This window comes from Lagenorhynchus albirostris, chromosome 11 (genome assembly GCF_949774975.1).
Source record: "Lagenorhynchus albirostris chromosome 11, mLagAlb1.1, whole genome shotgun sequence".
In the NCBI taxonomy this organism is placed as follows: domain Eukaryota; kingdom Metazoa; phylum Chordata; class Mammalia; order Artiodactyla; family Delphinidae; genus Lagenorhynchus; species Lagenorhynchus albirostris.
This window is the reverse complement of record NC_083105.1, coordinates 85,506,152-85,525,040: the sequence shown is the minus strand read 5'-3', so window position 1 is coordinate 85,525,040 and position 18,889 is coordinate 85,506,152. Positions and strand designations below refer to the sequence as shown.

The 18,889-nt window shown below is 34.3% G+C and overlaps 1 protein-coding gene across 1 annotated transcript in view; it reads right to left on the bottom strand.

Moving 5' to 3' along the window:
- SOX5 (SRY-box transcription factor 5) overlaps window positions 1-18,889 on the bottom strand; it is a 963,387-nt gene that overhangs the window by 81,607 nt on the left and 862,891 nt on the right. The window contains exon 12 of the mRNA XM_060165318.1: window positions 18,705-18,790. Within this exon, the coding sequence (XP_060021301.1) occupies window positions 18,705-18,790 (86 nt within the window). The remainder of the gene's footprint in view (window positions 1-18,704; window positions 18,791-18,889) is intronic.

Here is an 18,889-nt window from a genome sequence, read left to right as displayed (position 1 = left end):
TGTACTGTGAGAGATGTTTGGAAAGGTAGATGGGAAGCTAGAACAGTTCAAAAAGAGGAATGATGTAACCAGAGTTGCATTTCCACAAGGTTAGTCTCGATATACAATAATATGAAGAACTGCTTGGAAGGATTTGGTTCACCTATAACCCACTTTTACCTAGAATGATGTTGACCTAATCACTTTTTTTTACATGATTTAAAATTGATTCAAAATCAATTATAGAATAAATCTGGATATAAAATTTTCAACATTTGAAGTCTCATCCTTATTTAAATATTTGCTCTTTTCCATATAATTTATACTAAGAATTTAATTATATTTTAAAAACTGTATTTTGCTTCAATTCCTTGATTTTTCTAGACCATTTAAAAAAATATAAGAAAAGCATATTTAAAATTGGCTACTATTTGCACTACCCAAATCACATATTACTCTTAAATCAATTAAAATAACAAAAATACACCTGGCATTTAGAGTGTATTTCGAATTTCATTAGCTCCTCTGATCACAAAAGCCTTCCTTTTCAATTGTGCAGGACATATTTCTCATATATCATCAAAGTAGTTCACAGAAATAATCAGTTGTAACTCCTGCTTTCCTGACTTAAATTGATTGATTCATTCAATATTTATTTATTTGGGCACCTATTATGCCCCAAGCACTATTCTAGACACTTAGGACACATCAATGAACAGAGATCTCTGCCTTAATGAAAAGAATTTTAATGTTTTTCCCCAAGAAAAATTATAAGACTTAAATCTTCTGTTATATCTGTCCAGTAGTTATCTAATATTTCTCCATATGACACTATATATTACTTATGGTTATTATAATTGGTAATTTATATATCCCTGATTCTTAACATTTTAAAATATTGTCTTTGAAAGAACTGAAGTCATTCTTAAAAGTAATGATTGAGAGATACACGCTACAACACTGATGAGCCCTGAAAACATTATACTAAGTGAAATCAACCAGACACAAAAGGATGGATATGGTATGCTTCACTTATATGAGGCACACAGAGTAGGCAAATTCATAGAGACAGAAAGTGGAATAGAAGTTACCAGGGGCTGAGGCAAGGCGGTGGGAATGGGGAATGGGGAGTTATTATTTAATGGGTACAGCGTTTCCATGGGATGATTAAAAAGTTCTGGAAATAAATATTGTTGGTGGGTATACAACACTGTGAAGGAATTTAATGTTACTGAATTGTATACTTACAAATGGTTAAAATGATTCATTTTACTGTTCTCTATATTTTACCACACAAAAAAGTATATGATTAAGTGGGCAATAGAAAAATTGCTATATGCCAGTACCACATTAAGCTTCATTTCTTCAAAACAATTTTTCTCCTAATTTGTTCACATGTGTTGGTTCATCTTGTAAATTAACTGAAGAGAAAAGATTTAAATGGGGGAAGGAATATTATTTTAAAGTAAAAGGAGATTGGAAATATTACATTTTTCTAAAAAATACTGACTAAAAATCACCCTAGGCTTTGGCAAACAAATATAAAGCAAGGAGAAACAGCACCTGATTCTAAATCAACCAAATCCAGTAATGCCCCTTCCAAATTAATGGCTGCTCTGAAACAGCAGCTACGAGATCGTGTCGACACTTCACTGACTTTGCAAAAAGCACAGTATTTGCCAGTCCTACTGTAAAAGATAGTTCTCTCTTCACTTTCCCCACCTATTCCAAAGTTAGCTTCTTTTTCATATCCAGATGACTGTTTATGAGCTCAGTCCTGTTTCAACTGTCACTCTTTACATCAAGGAAAGATAGATGGGACACACCAACCCCAACCTCAATGACCTTTGGATGTGACAAGAGTTTTAGGTCAGCCTTGCTAAATGGAGGCCTTGGTGTATCGAGACATGCCTTGGGGTGAAATTTACAGTGAATTTATTATCTCCCAATGCCCTTTGGACTGCTTCCCACCATCAAACACCATGGCAGCACTTGGAACAGGAAGAAATACATTAACTGGAATCTGATCGTTTTAAAAGGTTACAGCTGCCCAAATATAATTTAATTTCATACTTGCCCTTTGAGGGTTTGGTGTATATTTTCATTTTATGACTGCAAATGATAAAGCTCTTAAGATTCTAGGCAATAAAAAGAGGAAAAAAAGTATTTTAAGGGTTAGAAGTCTATTCAGTTCATATTCAATGAATGAAGTGACAAATTAGCTTTTTTTAAAAAATCTAACATTTCTCTTTTTTATCTGGACCATCTTTTATTCTTCTTCTGATCCTACACTTCGACGCTTGGTTGAAATCAATATGTGAACACCAGCCTCAAATCTCAGCCAGCTTAAAAATTAAAAGGATGATTTAAAAAATGAAGATAAAGTCAATCTGATTTAAAGTGAAAATAGTTTAGTATAGGAAACATATATTTTTCATTAGTGTTTCCTCTCACATAATTGGGAAGATTTTCCCATTAAAGTATATCAACATCAAATTGACTTACCATTGATCCAGTACTTTTCTAGTATATCACACTTTCCACAAACTTTAATGAAAGATTCACAAAACCCTCTATAAACGCCACATCACAGCCTTATCAATTTAATTAGTAAATATTATTACTATTATTTTATCAACTGAGAATAAGAGATATGGTGTTACTAATGCAATAGAATTAATCAGAAAAAAGTCAGACACAAAATTCAGATAAAATCACCTATAATTTATTATTTTAAGACATCAAAACAAAAAACAAAACAAAACCCAACTCTTACTCTTTCCCTTTAACTCAATACTTCACCAGAGACTTAACGGTTTTTTAAATATCAATCCAATAGAGTTTGAGGCAACACAGTATTTTGGATTCACTGTTTGTAATGAGAAAAGCCACACTGGTCAAAGGCAACTTAAAACTGTGTGTGTGCAAATGTGCATTCGTTCATCATTCTTTAGTTGAGTCAACAAATATCTCTTGAAAGATACTGAGCTAGTTCATGTGAAGCTTACACTTTTAAAAAGATTTTTCATATTATTTTAAGAGAGTACTCCTAATATATGAACAGCAAAAAACACTCAGCATTTAAGTATTATAAAACTTAAACAGATAATTATAAATATTAACATTTTTATTAGCAAATTTTAATTTCATGTTGACATGTCACTGTTTCAAAAGTATTTTGCATAGCATTTAAGCTGCATAACAATCCAGTGGGGCAGGTATTAATATCCCCATTTACAGATTATGAAAATGTAGCCTAGCGAAGTTAAGGAACCTGCCCCGGGTAGCAAATCTAGCGGTTACTGAGACTGAAATGCTCTGTATGGTAATGGGAAACAGTACTTATTCTTTTACTCATTTGTTCAATTATCCCTCTTTCAGTCAACAAATATTAATGAAAGGCCCACCTAAAGTGAGAAAAATGAAAAGGCAAACATTATTCAGGAATCAGTTAAAAGGCTCTTACTCTCCTTTCTCTAAAGAAGATATAGAAATGGCTAATAAAGCACATGAAAAGATGCTCAACATTACAACCCATTAGGGAAGTGCAAACCAAAATCACAATGCGATACCACCTCAAACCCATTAGGATGGCTATTATCAAAACAAACAAACAAAAAACACAGAAAATACCAAATGTTCATGAGGATGTGGAGAAATTGGGACCCTTGTGCATTGCTGGTAGAAATGTAAGACAGTGAAGTCTCTAGAAAACATTATGTCAGTCCCTCAAAAAATTAAACATAGAATTACGATATGATCCAGCAGTCCTATTTCTGGGGATATACCCAAAATACTTGAAAGCAGGGACTAGAACAGCTACTTGTACATCCATGTTCACAGCAACATTATTCACAATAGACAAAAGCCCAAATATGTACCAACAGATGAACTGACAAACAATAGAATATTACTCAGCTTTAAAAAGGAAGGAAATTCTGACACATGCTACAACATGGATGAACCTTGGAGACACTGTGCTAAATGAATAATCCAGACACAAAAGGCCAAATATTGTAGGAGTCCACTTATAACGAGGTATCTTGAATAGATAATTCATAGAGACAAAAAGGAGAATAGTAGTTATATCAGGGGCTAGGGGTATGAGAAAATCAGAAGTTACTGTTTAATGGGTATGGACTTTCAGATTGAAATGATGAAGTAGTTCTGGAGATGAGTAGTGGTGATGGTAGTACAACACGTGAATGTACTTAATGCCATGGAACTGTACCCTTAAAAATGGTTAAAATGGCAAATTTTATGCCATGTATATTTTACTACAATAAAAATAAATATATGTAAGATTAATAAAAACTTGCAAGTTTTGGGTCACAATCAAAAATTTAAAAATAAATTTAAAAGCAGAAAATAAATACTTAAGCCATTACTCCAACAAAATAAGATGAGAAATTAATATAAAGAAAAAAACAAATGTTTTTTCTCTTGAGTATGAACTAAGAAATGTTGGATTCAAGGACAGTAGACAGAGCAGAAAGCCATATTAAAATGGAGGGAGTGAAAGAACAGCTATTGAACCGTAAGAGAGCTGGCTTCTCTTGGCTTCAGCTGTCCTGCCAGCCAGGCTGAGACTTCCTGGGCAGGAGATAAGAGAATTCCTTTCCTAGGTGGTCAAAGAGACCAAGGGAATTTGGGGGGTAATAGAACTGTCTTGCGTCCTGATGGTGGTGGTGGTTAAAACTCAAAGAACTGTATAACCCAAATATAGTCAAATTTACTGCATGTTATTTTTATAAATTAAAAAGTAAAAAATACAATCACACATATGAAAAAAGTATCTTATTCAACAACTCTGACTTATAATTCTTAAACATTTTGACCTTCCTTCCCAAGAAAATATCAGGAATAGTGGGATTTGCTAACACTGTAAATTATAAAGATTTTAAAAAACACTGCAACATTTAGACTTGATCTTTTTTTTCTGGCTTTACTCTTTTTTTTTTTAATTGGAGTATAATTGCTTTACAATGTTGTGCTAGTTTCTGCTGTACAATGAAATGAATCAGCTATATGTGTACATATTATCCCCTCCCTCTTGCACCTCCCTTCCACCACCCCATCCCACCCATCTAGGTCATGACAGAGCACTGAGCTGTATCTCTAATATGTCCATATATGTATAAAGAATGGACACTAAATGGTGTAAGTGTGCAGGAGAGCAGGTAGCCAGGGGTCACCACCCATGATCTGAGATAACAAGACTATAAAATACTGATAGTAGACTATTAAACAAACAAGGTGAAAAGCAATTCTCTCCATTTCAGCTGATGCTAAGAAACCAATTGTGCAGTTCTTTCTCAGTATAAAAATAAAGAACTGTTTCCACCTCTTTGTTTTTCTTTTCCAAAAGAACTCACACTTTTTTCCTAATCTCTGGAGAGTGGGTGAAAATCAGACTGTTATTAGTGTTATGGTCTCAGTGAAAGTCTCCATCATTGATGTGTTCATGGCATTATTGGCTTTATTAATAGAGGAGATGTATTATGGATGAAAATATCTCTAGGCTAGTATCTTCTAAGAGCATTTAGAATGTTATCAAATCTATTTGGATGGAAAAAAAAGGCCCAGATATATTTTCTTCTGATAGCCTCAATCCTTGCCATTTTGGTATTCCCAATTAAAACTCTTCACTCATCTGCTCATACCTGAATTGCTATTATAATTGTTTAACTAATAAGCAAATAGTTCTAAAGGAGATAGTACCTCCATTTTCCACTATTGTGGGAGAATAAAAAAGTAGCTAGAGTCCCAGATTTTGGAGAACAAGAGAGAGGAGGGAAAAACTGAAGAATAGAGAAAAGGGGAAGACTCGTAGAGAAGGATTAACAGAGGGGGCAACTAAAAATGTAGAGAGGAAAAGTTAAAGAAAGAGGGGAAAAAAGGAAGACATAAAAGTAAAAGAGAGAGAGAGAAAAAGATTTTCAATAGGAACAGAGGTAGATTTTTAGAAGTAGCTTCCTGTTTTTAAATATTTAGCATCCTTAAGGATGAAAAAGTTTATAGTGCCCAACCAGTTGGCTGTGTACTTCAAAATAACACAGCATTCTGATTACTGCTATGAAGCTGTTTTATGTCAAATTGTTATTTATTTATTTCCACATAGCCCTTCTTTTCCTGGGTGTAAGCATGTTGTTAGGTTGTCTATTGGGTAGTCTAGCCCTGGTCTGACCAGGAATAATGAAACTTCCTATTTCTTGCCTAATTAGATCTTCAGTGCTAGCTTGACTATTTTCAGGTTTCTAAAGCATTTCCTTTGAATGCCTCAGGCCAATGGTTACTTCAGCACCCTTCTCTCATATTTTCTTTGACAGTACATGAATAAATGTATCAGGAATCAGAGAAGTCCACTTGTAAGGTGCAAAGACTTCTTCTGGGGATTTCTGAGGCTCATGGTTACTTTCATAGTGCTTTGTTTCATTTCCTCCCTTCTTCCATGATATATAGGTAGAACAGCTATACTTATCTGTATTTTAAAAACAAGAAAACTTGAGAGCTGGCCAGATTAAATGACTTGAGACCAGACTCACATATCACTTCAGAAGCAAGTTGAGAGCAGGACCCTTATTTGTTAATCCCTTATTTGTTGAACAGTTTGGGAAGTTAGAGGGATCATGATATACCAACAGCTTTGCATGCCTTTATTATGCCCTAACCATCCAGCCCTGCTGTAAAACTCTCCCCATTACAATAAAACACTGTAACTTTCCAATAACATACAGCTTTCCCTTCAAAGGGAAAAGTTTGTTCCATTCACAAATAATTGTCAATGTCATAAAAGCAAAGATGCTCTAGTAACTCTTATGGAATGGAAAGAAATAGGGAGATACATTCTCTTCGTTTTTAGGAAGAATTGAAACAGTTTTTTTGTGTAGTCTTACATGTAGAACAAAGGTTTTTATATTGAAAGCATGTTTTACTTTCATAAAGACTTTCGGCTTGCGTTAAACATGGGGGAATGGCTCTCAAAGAGTGCATTCAACCCCAAATTAAATTGAGATGGATTTCTCAATTTGCCATACACCTCTGTACTATAGAACATAATTGCTATATCTTAGAAAAATACTTGCTAACTTGAAATATGGAAGAATTTATTAGGCTCATTTCTGACAGTAGAGAAATCCCTGAATACAGGATATAATGACAAGGATGATAGCAGCTAATGATGGCTGAATGCTTATGCTATACTAAGCATATTGTACATACTATCTCATTTAATCCTCACAACAGCTTTATCATGTAGGAACAAAATTATCACATTTCACAAGGGAAGAAACTGAGACTAAGAGGTATTCAGGAGAGCTCAAGCTCATAACCCATCATACTATAAGTTCCATTTAAATATTATTTGTTTGTAAGATTTACTTTAAAACAATTAAAAACAATTTTTTAATGTTTTTTACAAACTGACAAACATGCTTTAAAGAAAGAAAAGAAAAAGCATAAGTCATCAGGTCATCTAACGGATTACTGTACCAATAAATGATTAGATGGTTACAGTGCAAAGACTGAGCCTATGAAAACTATATATTTTATAGTTTCATACTGCATTTAATGCTAGCTTGTGTCTAAGGTGACACTAAAACATCCAAACTTAAAATTCCTCTGGAAAGAAACCAGATGCAAGATGAATCAAATCAAGAAGAGAATAAAAATGAAGAACTTTTAAGGGCCTTTGCTTTTTTTTTTTTTAATTGTTTAGTTAAATGTAATGGCTTATCTTCTATATGTTAACCAAATGTTTTAACTGTACTATTACTAACAATTTAAGATTCCTTGAAAACCGAAGAACTAAATTCAGGGGAAAGCTAGTCATATCTGTACGGAGCTGTATAGACTAGAGCACAGTATAGTAGAGCACAGTATAGTCAAATTTCAGATGGAAACTTATCTTAAAGCAACTATTATAGATGGAGGAACAATATTTTCTGCAGTTCTGCCTCATTCCAAAAAGGAAGTAATTGTAATTTTAACTATCAAGATTACTTTTTTCATTTTACATTGAAGAAGTTCTAGAATGGCAAAAGCAAGAGAGAACATTGTTGCAATTTCCCTGTTGGAGGTATTAACTCTGCTGGCCCAATGCTCATTGTACCAAATCATTGGGGAGCATACTTTGAGTCTGTTCCTCCATTTCTTCCTGTCTCCTTCCTTTCTCCAAGAAGCCGCTGGGTAAGAAAAGGGGGTATGGCATTAAGGGAAAGGTCAGGATTAAGAAAGATGGAATAATTAAGGATTCCTTTCCCTCCTCCCCTTTCTTTTCATGCCATAAATTTGGCAGGACAATACTGAGAAACTTCCACAGGAAACAGCAAATCTGAAATATGCTGGGCTGGCTTAAGCTTTTCATCTGAAGGAATCGAATAGGGCTCTATTTTCAAATCTTGCAAAGTCACCTGCCAACCAAATGTAGCTCAAAATTGTAACATGGTTTTTCTCCTTGGTCTTTCTCTCAGACATTTCATTCATCACTGCAAAATCTTATCTGCATGATTATATAATCAACTTTTGAATACTATCTTTCTTCTAAGAAGCAAATAAAATATCAACAAGACTTGTGATGTAAACAATCTCACTTTGAACCTTTTACGAACAAATAGATATGAAACAGCACACTTCTCTGTTGTTTTGTTTTCTGAATTCCTTGATCTTTCAATAGCTTTTCACAAAAGAATTAATTCACAGAGCACAATCAGTGAACTCAGCAAAATGAAAGCAATTCAGAAGGTTGCCATTGTTACTAATATGCAAATCCTATCTATTGTTATATTCATCCTTAATTTAAGTCTAAATGCAAAAATAGCAATTTTTCTTCCCTCTTTTTACACAAAACAACTTAAAAGTAATATATATGAATATATGCATTTAAATATTTGTAAGGATACCATGGAAAAATAGGAAGAAGCTAGATTTAGCTTTCAGCTGCTAGGATTATAGGCACACTTCTGTTAATATCTGATTTAGCCAGGTCACTACTTAAAGTCTAAATTGCCTCATCAATAAAATTCAAGAGTTGGAATAGAAGAATGATTTTTAAATTTTATTTTAGCAGCAGAATCTTTTATTCAAACAATCTCAGCCAGTAGAACTCAATCTATAAAACAAATAAAAGTGAATGGTACTGTTTTGTGGCGATTGGAGCCACTCGGACTCCTGTGAACAGTTTGAAACAACTGCTTTTAAAGGTCTCTGAGGTCCTTTTTATTTCAAATAGACTTGTTAGGACAGGAGGTTGTATGACTTTCTTCAAATTCTATTCCACTTTCACACTCCATTCATTCTCTTAAATTTCAAGCTCCTTTATGGTCCATCAAGGATTCTTAACTAATTCATCTTTGCATTCCTTATGATGCTTAGCTTAGTCACTTACAAAGAATAAGTATTTGCTGAGTAAATAAAATTTTTGGGATACTATGGGGTTTATAAAATAATTCACTTCCACATTAAAGTCTGAAAACATAGGAACTATTTCCTTAAAGGAAGTAATGAAAAGTTTATAAATTTTCTCAAATTTCTATGAGAAACAGTTTAGCTCTACAATAAAGGAGTAGGATAAGAGGTAAGATGTCTTAGTGTATATTCTACTAATATAGTTAGAAGAAGAGTATGTTTTGAAGGGTTATACCAGAAAATATTTTATATAAAATAATATTTTATATTATTTATTTTAAAATATGTTATTATGCTAAAAGCATCTACGTAAATAACTTATTTTAAACTTTATAAGCTATTCATTTAGAATAGTTGCTGGCAGCTCATAGAGACAATTAATTTGCATTACATTCAAGGAAAAATAGGACTTGACAGGAGGCATTATTTTCATTTTATAGATATAAATATTGAGATAAAGAGTGAGCAATAGCAAAATTTAGAACACTATACTCCTAAATAACTACTTGGGCTTTTTTTTTTTTTTGGATAATTAAACTCATTGCCTCCTATAGATTCTTGTGATGAGGCTTAAAATTATACCACACAGGGGAAAAAAATTGTTTCCTTATGAATAAGACAATGTGCCTCAATTTTACTAACTTGCTTTAGATGCTGAACTGCAAAATAAATCCACATAAGAAGAGTCTGCCAAGTCCTCACTTGCAAGATTGCCTTTAAGCTATAAAAAATTACCAGCTAATAACATTTATTAATCAACTAATAATACCAAGCATTTATTATTACCTAGGACATAGTATTTCATAAATTGTAATTAATACTTCTATTGCTCTAAGAACTTGATGTATATTATCTCATTTAATTCTCACAATAAGATATCATGTATATCCATAATTTACAGACAAGAAAACTATGGAATGGAGAGGTTAGGTAACTTGCCCCGAATCACAGAGCTAGTAAATAGCAGAACCATGAGTTAAGGCACAGATGGCTGCAGGTACCACCCTTTTAACCTCTCGCTAAATAACAGTGCCTCTTAAAATATTAATCTAAAGATAATGTCTTAATATAATAATAAAATTTTTTGCTTTAGTCTATGTTATTTTCCCTCTAATTATCCCCTGCTGAGAGACTAAGTTTTCCTGTATATAATTAATTAACTACGAAGACTTCTACCCTAGGTTTAACAGTTATATGTAATATAATTTATATATTCCAGCTGCATGCTTTGAGATTTAGCCATACAAATAATGGATAATATTCGTGGATAATATTCAACAGTTTTCTGGTACCACAACCAGAGTTTGTTTCTCTTAAGGAGCATCTGTCTTCATTTGGGTTCTTTAGGCTCAAGATTCTTATTGGTTCTATTAAGGTGATAACCTTTACTTACGTAGAATTTTACTCCTAAGATTGCATTTGCCTTCGTAAGACATTCCTTGAATAAATTAAAGGATACTAGTAATATAAACTAAACTGGCAATTAGGTTGAATGACAAATTTCTAATATAAATACAATCTGTGAATCTGAAGAATATTAGTTTCTCTCCTTTCTTATATATAGCCAAGACTAGAGAACTGAGTAGTTCTGTTTTTCTTGATAAAATGAAAAACCTGTATACTTTTAAAATTACAGTAAACTGGTATTGTTCCTAGGATTGCATCTACTATTGGCCTTGAGCCTAGCAATCCTTTTATGTATAGCAATTAGCCTAGAAACATTTTAGAGTAACCTAAGCATGTTTTGATTAAGAGAACACAGAATGCCATTGAGGAATGGGCATGAACTTGCGACCAGGAACCCTGGCACTGATAAATAGTTTATATTACTTTAGTGCAGGCAATGGGAGAACTTCAAATACAATTTTAAACTTTACCATTTGATTGGTAATTACAATAAAAATGGGTAGTGTGGAAAAGCACACGTGTACTGATGTCTCTGTTAGCACGTAATGAGACAACATGAAGCGGCTGGAAACAAGGAAATACAGAAATAGCATGAAAAAGACACTGCCGGTACTGTCTACATTGCCCAAATATCAAACAGCTCCCGGGAACCCTAGGGGTGGTAATAACTGTGGAAGTAGTTCCTACTAGGTTTTTCCTTAAAGGAGATTCTTGAACACTGCTGGGTTCTGACTCCAGCCCATATGGGCCTGGAAAAGTCAGAGAAAATGTTGGCTGCACTTTTTCAGGCCTATTTGCATATGTTCTTTAGTATGCAGAATGTCTCTGTATATAATTTAATTGTTGTTGAGGTTTTTTTTTTGCCTCTATTAATACATATGCAAATGACTCACACTTGCAGCTGTGCTGTCTTAATCATATGTGTGCTTCTGTCTGTCTGCCCTGCAGGCTCAGGGTCAAAGAGAGAGGAAAAGAGGGAATTCATTCTTTTAACCTGCAAGAAAACTCACTCACGCAGACAGAAGTCTGAGAGCAAACAACACACCAGGGTTGCGACTGAAATGTTGAGCAGTTGATCATTTTTCACCCTGTATGGAAATGACTGTGACGTAAGAGTTAAACTGAATAGTAGAGTGTCTAGGTAGGTAAAGATGAATATTTTACAGGTATTCATCCTTGTAAGTATTCATCCTTCAATAAGAAGGTAAAAAGCCTCATATCTAGACCTCTCCACATGGTTATTTCCTCGTTATTGATTTTCTAGGGGTTTCTCTTGGTCAGACACATAAAGCCATGCTCACCTACAAGGCTCTGGGAAATATGAAACATTTATCTGTGTCCTGTCATAATTATTGACCTCCTTCAGAGAATGGCAGGAGGTTGATAAAAAGATGAACTTCATTTTTTCATCTACATCTACCTTGATGTTACTCTCTATCAGATAGAAACTGAAGCCATTTCCACTATGACTTCCATGTACCTTTGATAGCTAGGAAAAATGATTGATTTTAGTTGATATTTTGTATAATTCATTCTCTCCTGTGATCACATGTCATCTATCATATTCTCTATCCCAGAGGATTCATGTTATTGATATTACTGGTTGCTGGAACTGTAGTCCTATGTGATTTCATTTATGACAATTTGCAATTTTGAGTCTTTATTCCAAAAATATTATTACGCATTTTAAAAATAATCCTACTAAAATCAGTAAAAGGTGAATTAATTCAATAAAAATTCTTGAATGAAAGCTACTTGCTTAGTTGACTAAAATATGACCATCCAAAAAGAATTTCAATCTTTTTTTCCCCTGCTTATCACTATTAATCATTGGTTGGAGCTGACATTTTTGGCTTCCTATAGGTAGAACAGGTGGCAACCATCTTTTGGCCAACACAAATACAGTATTTATAAAGTGAGAAATAAGTGGATAAATATTTCCTTTTAATTTCCAATCTTAGAAGCCTTGTTAAAAAACAGAAATAGGATACACTACAAATCTTACTATTAAAAAGTTCACGATGCCCATTAAGTAAAATGCAAATTAATGACAATGAATATGAGAAATAAATGTTAGATGGACTGCTGCCATCATTTGGTTTCATTAATTAGAAACAGACAATTTGCTTAGCTGATTTTATCTAGTCACAAATATCCAAAAGATTCAAAGTGTAAGTTATTTTGCTTAAATAATTAGACTCACTTCTTCATATTGAAATGAAGCTAGATTAGTTTTCTGTATAAGTTAATCTCCCTCCTTTAAAAAGAGAATATTAGGAGAACAAATATCAAAAGGCATCCTTGGCTCTTGGAAGAAAAATAAGTAGTTTGAAGAGGAAGGGGAAAGAAAAAAAGAGAAGAGGAGGAAAAAAGAGAAGGGGGTAAACAGTATGTGAGACTGCTAATTGGCTAGCTACTGTATTTTGATAATATACCTTTCCATTATTTAGAAATAATTTCCTTTAGTGTTGTATTGGCAAGGTGAGGCATACTGAGTCAAAAGCACCTCTATCAATTCATAGTCTCATCTATGCCTGTACATCCGTTAACGAACAACATAGGAATAAACTAACGTTGAAATGTCTGGTCTTTTTTATTTTTTTGCAAATTATAACTTTAAAGGAATTACACAAACTGTAATAAATGCTAAAACGCATTCTTTATGCAGCAGCCCAAGGTTACAAATAAGATAAAGGGAAGAAGGAGCAGAAGAGATAGAGCTACAGATTTCTCATATGCTAAGAATCTTTTAATAAGGGTTAAAAATATAATGTTCCCTGGTATTTAAATTAATATAATTTATTCCAGAAATTAATCATACACTGCTTTGTCATTTTATTTAAAATGATTATGACCATTAGCTCATGATAGTTGCTTCATTTTATTCCTAGGTACTGAGCACCAGCTACTTGCTAGGCATTCCCCGCCCCCAGCACGTGAGATACATTATGATACATTATTGGACAACAACAACAACAAAATGACACTCCCTGCTCTGGTGGAGTTTAGAGAATATTTGAAACAGGCAGACAATAAATAAGGAACATAATATGTAAGTTATACAGTATGTTTGAAGATGACTAGTGCTATAGAAAAAAAGCAGAATAATAGGAAGTGTGGTACCTCTGGGAGGGTTATTTTATGATTTCAAGCGGTTAGTTAGACTAGGTCTAGGAGAGATGACATTAGAGCAGATTCTTGAATGAGGTGAATTAGCCTTCCAGGCAGAGGGACAGGTAATGACAAACTCTAAGGTGGGAGCATTCTTCGGCAAGTCAAGGGACAGAAAAGAGTCTAGTGTAGTCGCAGCACACTGAACGAGGTAGTGTGGAGCAGAACTATCATAAACATAATTTTAAAATACTGTAGTGCCAAATGTGGTAACAGGTACGTAGTGTTTTCATAAGGATGAAAATTAATTTATATAGGAAATTAATCATTAATATTCAGCTTAATTCCACTATTTCAAAGAAGAGTAGCTAGTTAACAAAAATAGATAATTTATTTTAAGTGTAATCTTTTTTTTTTTTGCGGTACGCGGTCCTCTCACTGTTGTGGTTTCTCCCGTTGCGGAGCACAGGCTCCGGACACGCAGGCTCAGCGGCCATGGCTCACAGGCCCAGCCGCTCTGTGGCATGTGGGATCTTCCCGGACCGGGGCACGAACCCGTGTCCCTTGCATCGGCAGGCGGACTCTCAACCACTGTGCCACCAGGGAAGCCCCTTAAGTATAATCTTAAGATTCATTCTTCACCCTTTCATTTAATAGATATTTACTGAGTCCATTAAATATTTCAAGCATTGGTTAAGTGCAAACGATGGTGAGTCAGTAATTTCATAGATTTTGCCATCTGGTAGAAGCCAGAAAGTAGGATTTAAAACATATTCTATAAGTGCTATGAGAGGGGAAATACAGTGTGCTCCCAGCATATATAAGACCTACATTAATCAAGACTTGGGGACAATGAAAACTTCCCTGAAAAAGTGAGGTTTTGACTTGCAACCTCAGGGATAAGTAGGAGTTTGCTTGGTAAAAAAAGGTGGGTAGTAGGGTTCCCGAAAGAGAAAACATCGCATGTAAAGATCCAGAGGGGAGAGAGAACTTGAAAACACCAAGGTGTAATTTAAAGTATTTAAGTAGGAGAAGGACATGGTCAGATTTTCTAAAATCTTAAAGATCATTCTGACAAACATACAGTAGAGAGTGCACTGAAGGGGCAAGATGAAGAAAGAAAGGCCAGTTCAGTGCTACTGTGGTAAATTATGGAAGCAATGAGGGTAGCCTGACCCACAGAGTGACAGTATCGTGCAAAGGAACAGATGGATTCTTGATGTATTTAGTAGGTAGAATGAATAGATAGATAATGAATGAATAGGTCCAGAGGAAGAGGGAAGAAGGGAAGTTGAACATAGTGCTCATGGTTTCCGGGGTTGAGCCATTTGCTAAGACCAGAAAATGAACAGGTCTGGGGGCAAGGAAGAGAATTGGTGAGGCCCATTTTGTAGTCAGTTTATTATGCGTGTAACGTCTGTGTTTCCTCTTGGTAGCCAACAAATAGTTGGCTATATGGATCTGAAGCTCCAGAAAGACTTAAAAGCTCTGGAAAAAGCTCAGAGGAGACAAGGACAGATATTTTCTTATAAAAGAAAGAAATAAAATGGTGCCTGGGCACAACATGTTAATTTGTATGTTTTATATACAAAATCCACATTAAGCCATTTTCTCTATATAAATAAAAAATAAATGTTTGACAATGCTTAGACTATTTTAACTGCTCATAAAAGTATACAGTAAGGTGATTTTTATGTGTTTTTTTTGCATAGTAAGTATTTTATTATTTTATCCAGGAACATGAAGTGATAAAGTAATAAACAGTGGTTTAATTTAAAACATGTCATTTTGCTTTTCTTTTAAGACAATTGTAATCATTATTTCTTCTTTAATAAAGGCCCTGGTTATTGGTTTTATTTAATATTATCCAAGTGTGAACAATTGCATGTAAATGATCATCTCAAAAGAAAACACAAATGGTAGGTAAACAAAGTCAACCATGAGTAGAAATATATTTATAGGGTCATTTCTTGGATCTAGATGTTCAAAAGGAGAAGATTGAATTAACATATATCTGTGTAAAGAGGTATGAAATAGACAATGCAGAGTGTGAAGTAGATAGCCATCATGACTCCTGCTGTCTCCTTCAGTATTGCATATAGAGGATTTGTATTAGTACCAATTAATCAGCATTATTGTTACAATTGTATTAGCAGGTTACTAAGTTAGCAAATGTCCTAAGAAGGGCAATGTCTCCAAAGTTTAAAATAAAATCTCCTGTACTTAGAAAAGCAAGTATAATTGTTTTAAAACCATGGATTTTGGACTCTGTGATCCAGATTCCTTCTTTGTCAAATGGAGTTATTAATACATAGCAAAAAGTGTTGTAATAAGAATTAAATGAGAAATCTTTGTGTGAAAGCCTTACCAGAGAACCTAGCATAAGAACCTAGGACTAAATCTCAATAATTGAAAGAGAATCTTAGTAACTGAAAGGGACTCAAAAGTGATGAAGTCTCCTCCAGGTATTAAGGGATGGAAAACGGAGATTTAGCAGTATAATTCAAAGCAGAGTATAGAGAAAATTAAAACTGGCTCATACATTATACTCCACTGAGATGAAACTTCTCAGAAGTAGGTTCACAAGATTGGGGTGAATGCTGGGTTAGGGTTAAGATAAGACTTCTGACCAGGCATTGTAGTTAGCTTTTCTCTGACCTGTCTGGGAAGGTTTGTGGAGAAGAAAAGAATTTGGACGCTATTTTAATGCAAAGGGAGGGAGAGTATTACAGGTCTCCTTTGCAGCTGGGGGAAAGGTGAAGTCAAGGTTAGGGATCTGTGAATACAGTGTTAGGAATAGGAGTAGAAAAGTAGGTTGGTGTAGGCACCCTAGCAAAGGTGAGAGTAAGTCCACTAAAAGAAAAGCCAGATTCTCTGCCATGACATGCATTTGGAATATGTGTTTGGGTTTGAGTATTGTTTTTTAATCAAAAGCAAAAAAAGTCTGTGTGTGTGTGTGTGTGTGTGTGTGTGTGTGTGTGTGTGTGTGTGTGGTTACATGTTTGTGTTTTAATAGTAGCTAATGGCTTATCATGAAAGAGTTAAGATTATTAGTTTTCTTGTTGTACTGCAGTGCTGATTTACTGAGATCCTAACAAAACTCATTTATTTTAATGGGTACAATGCCACTTACACAAAATATCTTTATCCCATTTATAGATCAAATTATAGTTGAGGCAAAAGCAAATATGTTTGGTGTCTTTTTTCTTGTTTTCTGATCAAAAATTTTTTTGTATCTTTAAATTTTAACGGAATCTGATATCACATTATAAGGGCAGAAATAAAACTTAATTTGTGTCAAATAGTCTAATACTATCGTTATAGAAAAATAAGTTTGGACTGCTGCCTAACAAAGCTACCTTCTACTAGAATTCTACAATGAAACATAGGAGATGCCTGAAACTTGCCCTCGCTCCCTCTCACCACTAATCCAATAGTGAAAGGAAATGAGAATGTCTAATTTGTTTTGAAAACTGACAGCTTAGATCTCTAAAACTCCTATTTTCCACATTCAAACCTATTGCTGGATATTCTTCCCTCTTCCTTTAATCCCATTACTCTTTTTAGTTTTACTTATTATAACCACTTCTTTGTATTGTAGTTATTTCTCAGATTTCAAAAGCTAACAAATGTTGTTACTTTTATTGTCCCCATGGCTCCAACAGGTTATTTCCAAGGTTATTTCTAGCTCAAAGAAACAGACATTAACACTGTAGCTTTCGGAGAAAAGGCAGAATAGGAATGGGTGTTATTAACCTCTGTAGAACACAGTATGTCTCAGTTCCTCCTGTGAGACTCAACTGGTTTCTCAGAACCCCACCAGGTCTGACAACTCTCTGTGCTGACCAGATGTAACTGTCTCTTGATGCTGCAATTTAAACGATATTTTCCTTATAGGCTAGGGTCATCTGTCATGACAATGCATTTTCATGAATACAACTTAATTTTATTAAGCATGAGTGCTTTATACTTGGCTTTAATGGCATACTGCGTCTTTCAGGCAAAGGAAAATATAAAACTTCTCACAAGGGGAGATTAATCCTATTATTGGATGATTTGTTATTCCCATTACCTGTGTAACTATAAAGTCCATAACAACAGAAACTAGGGCAGTAGGATGCTGATTCAAAGATTTAAACAGTAAACGAAAGATAACTTTAATATAATTTAATTGATATTCTTTCCAACTCCAGAGACAAAATTTCCAAAATCACTTGGACATCTGGTAAAGTTAGCACTGACATTCATGGATATATGGGAATATGTCTTCTGCCGAGCTAAAAAAGGTCTTAATTAGGATGTCTGGATAAAGTTGTGCTCATTTAGGCACCTGCTTATTTGGTCTACTTATCCTTGCTTATCCAACTGAGCTGGCATTAGCAGGAGAATAAAGAGTGCTTCAAAAATACTGGGCATCTTGAACAATTTTAAATGTAATTTTTGTAAGCTATCTTGATCCATAAGTATCTGAATATCTTTTGTAGGTTTTTTGTTCTTTTTATCTTGGTGAGGACCATTCTGTGACGAAATTATGGCATACAGTAATCAAAGCAAAACTACAGCTCATTTTGTTAAATCATACCAGGCAATAAAAAAAAATTACAATAAACTGTCTTTAGTACAGAAAACTGGGCTAAAAATTAAACGAACCAACTTTGGGTTAAGAATCAGTAGACATAAATTCAAAAACAAAAAAATGTGAGACAAATATCACTAGTCAGTTTTATTTTGCGTTAACACGATAATAGCTGTTTTCGATATTTACTTAACCTTTGTCTCTGGTGTATTGTTTCCTGACTTACCTGCAGTTGGAGTGGGCCTAAGCCTGGTGTTGCTGCAGCAGCAGCTGCCATGGTAGTTGGGATCAGCTGTACAGGGTAAGGGTCACCTACGTAAGAGAATAATAGAGGCGTCAGCACCTTTTATCTACTCTCCACCTGCAAATTAAACTCATGCATTCACTCTTTCCAAAAGCCTTCTTTTGTGT